At 51.9% G+C, this 8,360-nt stretch overlaps 1 protein-coding gene across 4 annotated transcripts in view; it reads left to right on the top strand.

Moving 5' to 3' along the window:
- MTMR4 (myotubularin related protein 4) overlaps positions 1-8,049 on the top strand; it is a 56,518-nt gene extending 48,469 nt beyond the window's left edge. For all 4 annotated transcript variants that reach the window (XM_056506524.1, XM_056506523.1, XM_056506525.1 and 1 more), the window contains 9 exons: positions 552-663; positions 1,093-1,288; positions 1,735-1,920; positions 2,694-2,864; positions 2,973-3,127; positions 3,474-4,680; positions 4,996-5,106; positions 5,359-5,447; positions 5,817-8,049. In XM_056506524.1, the coding sequence (XP_056362499.1) occupies positions 552-663; positions 1,093-1,288; positions 1,735-1,920; positions 2,694-2,864; positions 2,973-3,127; positions 3,474-4,680; positions 4,996-5,106; positions 5,359-5,447; positions 5,817-5,994 (2,405 nt within the window). In that variant the 3' untranslated portion in view covers positions 5,995-8,049. The remainder of the gene's footprint in view (positions 1-551; positions 664-1,092; positions 1,289-1,734; positions 1,921-2,693; positions 2,865-2,972; positions 3,128-3,473; positions 4,681-4,995; positions 5,107-5,358; positions 5,448-5,816) is intronic.
- Positions 8,050-8,360: the final 311 nt, after the last annotated feature.

Raw genomic sequence — 8,360 nt, forward strand, 5'->3', positions numbered from 1 at the left:
CAGGAGTGGCTGGGGGAGCTAGAGGAGCTCAGCCTGGAGAAAAGGAGGCTCAGGGGGACTTTCTGGCTCTGCACAACTCCCTGACAGGAAGGGGCAGCTGGGTTAGGATTGGGCTCTGTTCCCAGGGAACAGGGCACAGAATGAGTGGAAATGGCCTTAGGCTGTGCCAGGGGAGGTTTAGGTGGGATATGGGGGAAAATTTCTTCGTTAAAGTATTGTTCAGCACTGGCACAGCTGCCCAGGGCAGTGTTAGAGTCCTCATCTCTGCAGGGGTTTAACAGCTCTGTGAATGTGGCACTTGGGGACATGGGTCAGTGGTGACCTTGGCAGTACTGGGAAATGGTTGGATTCAGTGACCTTGGAGATTTTTCCCAACTTTAGTGACTCCATGAACACCAGGAGTGCTGTGGGGGGGTGGCTGCACTGGGGCGCAGAGCCAGTTGCTGCAGGAGCAGAAGAGTTGGATTTGATGACCCTTATGGGTTCCTTCCAGCTCAGAATGTTCTGTAACTGCTGTAGCTCTCTCTAAATGTTCCTGTCTCTCATATCAGAGTATTACCCCAACTGTGAAGTCGTGTTCATGGGCATGGCCAACATCCACTCCATCCGGAACAGCTTCCAGTATCTGCGTGCTGTCTGCAGTCAAGTGCCAGACCCCAGCAAGTGAGTGACTCTTCTCTAGCTGACTTTGATGCTATGTCTGTCAGTGACCTGGGGGAGGTTTCACTCCTTTTTCATGTTTTTTAATCCCAGGTTTCTACCCGAGAAAATGGAAGGATAGTAAAGTGCTCACAGTGCTTGAATGCTGCTAATTTTGAGCCATTAATCCAGAAGGGATTGTGGCACTGTCTCAGTGTCACTTGGCTGTGTGTGTCCTCAGAGGGTTTCTAAAACATGGCTGTATGTGAGAAAAATTAAATTTGGGGTTGGATTCTTTGCCCTTCTTTCCAGGCTGCCTGACTCCTCTGGGACATGTTTTAGAAAAGACTGATTTTCACTGAGGGCTCGAAGAAAACTGATGTTAAAATGTATTTTTTTTTTCTTCAGTGGAGAGCTAAGCAGCCATTTTCTTGCCTTTTTCCCCCTTTGCAGCTGGCTTTCAGCCCTGGAGAGCACCAAGTGGCTGCAGCACCTGTCTGTCATGCTGAAGGCAGCAGTGCTTGTCTCCAGTGCTGTGGACAGAGAGGGGCGTCCAGTGCTCGTTCACTGCTCTGACGGCTGGGACAGGACTCCACAGATTGTGGCACTGGCAAAGATTCTCCTGGACCCTTACTACAGGACCATGGAGGTAGGATTGTGCTCTGCTGCAGTTCATGTCTGTTCAAAGGCAGCTTTTGTCTCAGAATCTGTGTGGAAAGGAGTAGGATTGCATTTAGGAATAAGCTTAGTGGTGTTTCTGAGCTGCTGTGTTGGGTGTTCTTTTCCCTGTTCCCTTCTGGCCTGTTTTGGGTGAACTGTTCCTCACTCCTCTGCCCAGCCTGGGGAAGTGCTGTGGGAAATACCATCTTGTCTTCAAAGGTCAGCTGCTTCTTACTCTGAATTCTCTGGGTTGGTTACTGCATAAACATAACAACTGTTAGTTTGTTGTGGGAGCCTCCAACCCTGGTGAGCTTTGCTCCCAAACCAGGCACTGCAGCAGCCTGCTTCCCAGCCTTTCTGGGTGGATGGGGCTTGCTTTGTCCTGCCATGTTTCCTCAGCAAAGTCTCTGCAGTTGTTTTTTCTTTTATTCATAGGGCTTCCAGGTGCTCGTTGAATCGGACTGGCTGGATTTTGGTCACAAGTTTGGGGATCGCTGTGGACACCAGGAAAAGGTGGAAGATCAGAATGAGCAGTGCCCAGTTTTTCTCCAGTGGCTGGATGCTGTTCATCAGCTTCTGAAGCAATTTCCCTGCCTCTTTGAATTTAATGAAGCTTTTCTGGTAAGAAATACATGTGCAAACATGTGAGCAGAGATAGAGGAAAGGCTGTGATGTTTTACAATATTGGAGTTGAAAGGAAAGAAGTTTGCAGAAACTGGGAGACTGTGATGTGATCATGGAATCCCAGAATGGTTTGGGTTGGAAGGAAACTTAAAGCCCATCCCGTTCCATCCATCCCCTGTCATGGGCAGGGACACCTTCCCAGATTACTCTGTCCAACCTGGCCTTGGACACTTTCAGGGATGGGACAGCTACTCTGGGCAGCCTGATCCGGGGCCTCACCACTCTCACAGGGAACAATTTCTCACTAACATCTCATCTAAATCTGTTTTCTTTTAGTTTAAAGCTGTTCTCCCACGAAGGGGTGGTAGAGGGTTTATATTCTCTGGTTTTCTTGAATCCCTTCTCCAGCCCCTTTCCATCCCAGGGAATTCAGATGCCAGCCACAGCACTGGTTTGATTTGCCTATCTCAGAGCTATATGAGTCTGAAATATTTGGAAAAAAATAAAATAGGAGAAAAAAATTAATCTGTCTTACCAAAAAAATGCAGGAGAGGGTTCTAGAGAGTCGGTTCTAGAGGTGTGGGTTTGGTATCAGCTGAGTGTTGCTTTCCCTTCAATTTAAGTGATCCCTGACCTGCCCAGAGTGGAAGCAAGGACAGGTTGGGTAGGCAGTGCATGAGCCATCCCAGAGGAGGGGAAGATGTGTCCCCTTTAGGCAGGAGCCTCCTTTTGCCCTTGGCTCTGAGCGAGGCTCTCCCTCCGTGCCGCAGGTGAAGCTGGTGCAGCACACGTATTCCTGCCTCTACGGGACCTTCCTGGGGAACAGCCCCTGCGAGCGCGAGATGCACAACATCTACAAGCGCACGTGCTCCGTGTGGTCCCTGCTGCGGGCCGGCAACAAGAACTTCCACAACCTGCTCTACATGCCTGGATCCGAGCAGGTCAGTAGAGCTCCTGGCCCGGCTTTCCAGGCTTTTCCCCTGGCAGGCACTGGGAGGGGCTGGAGGGGTTTCCGTGGCAGCGGGGCTCTGACGCGGGCGGTGTTGCAGGTGCTGCATCCCGTGTGCCACGTGCGTGCCCTGCACCTCTGGACAGCCGTGTACCTCCCGGCCTCCTCGCCACATCCTCTGGGACAGGAGGACATGGACATCTACATGCCCCCTGGATCTCAGAGCCAGGACTTCAGTGGCAGGTGTTTGGACAGGTATGAGCTTAGAGCTTCAGGCTCAAGTTGTTGCATACCCACAGATCTTTCTGTCCTTCTTGTAATTTCTTATAGTTTCCTTGTTTCTGTTCTCATGTTCCCTGTGGGAGCAAGAGCTCTGTAGCAGTGCCCCAGCCACTCAGAGAATGAGGTCTCTGCAGCACTTCAAAGGCAGGAGGCCACACTGTAGTGTTGTGCATTTCAGCTCCTGCAGCTGCATTCCCCCTCTCCACCCACCGCTGGAGCTGTAATGGGGAATATTTCCCTGCCCTCATCTTAGTTTTTACTGAAACCAGGAAAGTTTCGGGGGGTTTATTGTGAGATTTGCTTTGCTTTTGTGTTCTAGACTACCAAAGACAAGATCTATGGATGACCTACTCTCAGCCTGTGATTCCAGCAGCCCTCTGACCCGTACATCCAGTGACCCCAACCTGAACAACCACTGTCAGGAGGTGCGGGTGGGCCTGGAAGCCCGGCGTGCCAGCACTGAGGGGGCTGAAGGTGCTGCAGTGGCCACGGGAGAGGCACGGCCCAGGCAGGAGAAAGAGGAGAACCCTGCCCTGCAAGGCAGCAGCTGTGTTGAGCATGAAGGGCTGAGCAGGCAGCTGGACAGCCAGGCTGCTGTGCCAGCCAGCAGTGTCCCTGTGAAGGTGGAAAAGGGAAATGGAACACTCATGGAGGAACTGGATGGCATAGGTCCAGATCCAAATCCTTCTGGACAGGAAAACAGTGACAAGGTTTCCACCAGTTCTGGAAAGCATTTGGAAACCTGTCCCCAGGAACCTTTGAAGGCTGCTGGCATGGTATCCAACAGAGGAGGCTGTCCCAAAAGAATCACTACCCACCAAGACATTTCTAGCCAGGAGTCCCTGGCACCAGGCACTCCTTCTCAGGACATCCCAGGCCCTGCCCTGGGTATCCCGTGCCCAGATGCAGACAAGGGCAGAGGTGAAGCTGGCCAGAGCATGCCCTTCGAGGATCCTGGTCGGCCAGGGAGGCTCCTGCTGGAGCAATGGCGCAAGCCCATTTCCCAGAGCCAAAGCAGTGAGTTCTCCTTCCTGGGGTCCAACTGGGACAGTTTTCAAGGCATGGTGACATCACTCCCCAATGGGGAGCCCACACCCAGACACCTCCTCTCCTATGGCTGCTGCAGCAAGAGGCTGAGCAGCAAACCCCTGCGGGCCCCGGGCCTGTGCCTCAGTGGCCCATGGTCTGGCAGGGAAGGTGGGAAGCCCTCGGCCTGCACTGGCCATGTGAGCACACATTTCGGCAAGCCCAGCCGTTTGTGGCTGCCCTGCCACCTGAAACAAGCCTCTGGTCCCAAGCACCTGCTGCCAAAATGTCCTTCTCCTGTGCCTCCTCTCTACCTGGACGACGACGGGCTGCCCTTCCCCACGGACGTGATCCAGCACCGGCTGCGGCAAATCGAGGCCAGCTACAAGCAGGAGGTGGAGCAGCTGCGCCGGCAGGTGCGGGAGCTGCAGCTGCGCCTGGACATTCGCCATTTCTGCGCCCCTCCGGCCGAGCCCCCCATGGACTACGAGGATGACTTTGTGAGTACACGCCGGGTCCCTGTACCCTTGCACACCTCCCTCTCCAACCTACAGCTCCTCGTTCCTTTGGGAGGGGGTGGGAAAGATTGTTCCTCTGTCAGTTGTGTCCCTGTCCTGGCCATGTCCTCATCCACTCAGAGATATCTCTGCTGCTCTAAAGATCAAACTCCTACACACTCTTGGATGCTTCGCCCTGTGTCTGGGGGCTCGGGAGCCAGCCGGGTGCCCCTCGTCAGCACAGTGTGCAGTGCAGGGCATGCCCTGGAGTGTGTGCCCAGCAACAGAGGGGATTGGTGACCTGGTCTCATTTTGCAGACGTGTCTGAAGGAATCAGATGGCAGCGACACAGAGGATTTCTGTTCTGACCACAGTGAGGACTGTTTGTCAGAAGCAAGCTGGGAACCTGTGGATAAGAAGGAGACTGAGGTGCATGTCCCATCATGGAGCTGTGATACGGTGGGAGGGAATGTTTTTTGCAGCTGACCTGGGTGGGCACAGCAGTAGAAAGTGGTCTGGAAGTGAGGCAGTGAGCAGCCTCCCATGTCCTTGACATATCCTCTGCTGCTGCTGGCTCAGGTGGGGTAGGCTCACTGTGAGGTGTGGCCCAAAGCCACCCCCAGCCTGCCCAGAGCTGTCACTGGGGCTTTACAGATGGGAACTGACTGGTGTCTGTCCTAGGTCACACGGTGGGTCCCAGACCACATGGCTTCACACTGCTTCAACTGTGACTGTGAGTTCTGGCTGGCCAAACGGAGGCACCACTGCAGGTAAAAACCTCAGCGCTCTGGGCACCTCCTCTCCTCAGCTTGGTGTCACAAAATGCCCCTTTGCCAGGTCTGTTCCCTCCAGCTCTCAGGAGAAGGTTTTAGGTCTTTCCACGACCTGCCAGGCCTCATCAGTTCCCTGCAGGGTTTCATTCTACATTGTTCTTGTTTCTATTTTTCCAAGGCCTTTGATCCCTCTCTGGGACAGCAATGAGTCCCTGTCAGCACTAGTAGTTTGCTTGCACGGCTGACCAAAGTATGAGAAACACATTTACAGTCCTCAGGCTGGGGCTTTGCCCTGTCCTGGACCCTTTGTGCTTGCTAAAGTTCTGTGGTGGTCCCAGCTCACTATTTTGTCTTGCTCCTTGACAGGAACTGTGGGAATGTGTTCTGTGCTACCTGCTGCCATCTGAAGCTGCCCATCCCTGATCAGCAGTTGTACGACCCTGTCCTCGTTTGTAACTCCTGTTATGACCATATCCAAGTGTCTCGTGCCAGGGAGCTCATGAGCCAACATATGAAGAAGCCCATTGCCACAGCTTCCAGCTGAATGCCAGACAAGGGACCTGTCTAAGCCCAGCCTTTTCTCTCGTGGGTTTGAAGCGTGACTGCCTCCAGGGTAACTCTGAAGGCCTTTGGTGCAACTTGAACACCAAGCTGGAATGCACTGTCTGCAGCAGCCTCGCTGCCGGGCTGGAGCAGAGGAGCTCAGATCAGAGAGTTCGCTGTGTCCCCACCCTGGAGCCGGTGGGCCCGTGTGTTGTAGCCCTGATGGCCTAGGGCTGAGAGAAGATCACAACCTCTTCCTTTTGTGGGCTGGAAAGCAACATTTTCACAGCTCTTGCCTGTGCAAAGTCCCCCAAAGCAATAGAAAGGCATGTTTAGAACCACCTCCCCCTCTAATGGCAGGCTGCTGTGTGAGAAGGAAGAGGGCAAGCTCCCGATGGTCCCGCGGGTGTTGGAAGGGCTTCAGCCTGGAGCAGATCTGTAGATTCTCTTTCCGTGAGTGTGATTTGCAATCAGCTTGGTGAACAAGACTCATTAGCCATCACTAATTGATTTTCTCTCGGGCTCCGAAGAGAAATTCATTCCAGCTGAAAAGGGCCGAGCATATCATGCCCATTTTCAGGCTCCGCCAGGATTGGTGTCACACTGGACTTTGTCCCTGCCCCCAGCACTGTGGGGAGATGGGAGATTGGCTTTTCACTTCTGCTCTGCCCGTCTGCTTTGTCTGCGGTTGTGTCACAGCCTGGTGCTAACACAGGAATGGCACCTTGATCCTCTCCTGGCATGGAAACAGAACTCGTGTTCCTGTGTTGCTCCTCCTCCCCTTTTCTGCCCTCAGCTCTCCACTTCCTACTGCTCTTTATCCTGAAAACTTGATACCTTGAGGGTATAGGCCATAATGTGTTGTTTTACCTCCTGGAATGTGCTGTCTGGTGTATGTGAGGGTTTCAGTCCAAATGCTGCTATATATTTCTGTGCACTTAATGTAACCCGAAGAAGGGAGAATGAAGCATCAATACCAAAATGGGGGTGGGGAAGGACACTGGCTGACGTAGACACTACGGTCTTTTCACTTTAGGATGTACAGCCAAGTTTCAGTGATAACCATGACAAGTGGCATCTATTCAGTGGTGGAAACAATCTCTGACTTGCCCCAGTGCTACCTGAAATGCCTCTTGAATTTGACTTCTTTTTTTGTCTCCTGTACAGCAGTCAAAGTTCCAGAGTTGCCAACTTGTAATTGCCTCTATGCTCCTCCTTTAAACTAGAGAGCAGGAATCCCAAGACATGTTAAGGACAAGGAACTGGGTTTAGAAAGGAAGAAAAGTTTATAAATCTGGCTTCAGTGGGCTTGTAATCCCTAGATCCCTCAGGGAGCATCCATCTTGCCTCCTCTGTAAGGCATCTGTGGATACTAGTCAGAAAGAAGAGTTAGAAAGTGGGGCATTTCTTTGCAGAAATGTAGGTTTTCTTTCTAAATATATTCTGCACTTCAGGAGCTGAGACTCGGTATGTGGCAGGGAGGACCTGTGAGGACATTGGTCTGCTAAAAAGGCAAAGGACTTGACACTGTTGGATCTCCCAGATCTTTTGGTAATGGTTTGTCATCTCCATTGGAAGGAATGAAATAAGGACCCTTTCCTGCACTTTGACTTGTCAGCCTCTGGTTTTGTAAATCCTGATGCGTGAGTGAAGCTCATCCCCTGAAGACCCTGTACTTACTTAGATTCTGCTTCTTTTCCATACTGGGAACAACCAACATGGCTCTGGGAAGAGAAGGCACCTTGCTTCAGATTCTCCCCTACCTTGTACCTTGCAGTCATTGCCGGATTGGAAGTGTGACCATTGGCCTGGCAGAAGAAACTGGATTTGCTCCTGTTTTGCATGTGCTGGAATGACTGCAAGTGATGAGGAAGCCAGAAACCAGGTACTGCTGGCCCTCCCATTGAGGCCATTAGTCCAAACTGCTTTTAGCTCTTGTGAGTTTCAGTGTCACAATGTGCTGGCCAAAAACTCTCCAATCAGTTCAATGGCATTGTGACAAAACAAAATGTGCTGTACAACTCGAATACAGTCAAAATAAAATCTCTATATTAGTGCTGCTGTGTTTGGCCCCATCTTTCCTCTGTGGGGAGTTCTGCTTGCCCAGGGGGTTTCAGGCTGCTATTACTCATCACTTTTTCCCTTGATTATGGTGTGTTAAGGATTTAATATCCCTTCTCACAATCAGAATCACAGGTAGAATACAGAACACCTCTGCCCTCTTCCAGATAAATCTGCAGGATGTCCTTCTCAGGTTAACCAGGGCCTTCCAGCCTCTCCTATAAGGACACAAGAAAAAGTTATTTTCTTTCTAAGGAAGCGCTGTTAGGCAGGATTCCCTGCTGTGAGGAAAGGCTGAGAGTTGAG

Source organism: Oenanthe melanoleuca, chromosome 19 (assembly GCF_029582105.1).
Source record: "Oenanthe melanoleuca isolate GR-GAL-2019-014 chromosome 19, OMel1.0, whole genome shotgun sequence".
In the NCBI taxonomy this organism is placed as follows: Eukaryota; Metazoa; Chordata; class Aves; order Passeriformes; family Muscicapidae; genus Oenanthe; species Oenanthe melanoleuca.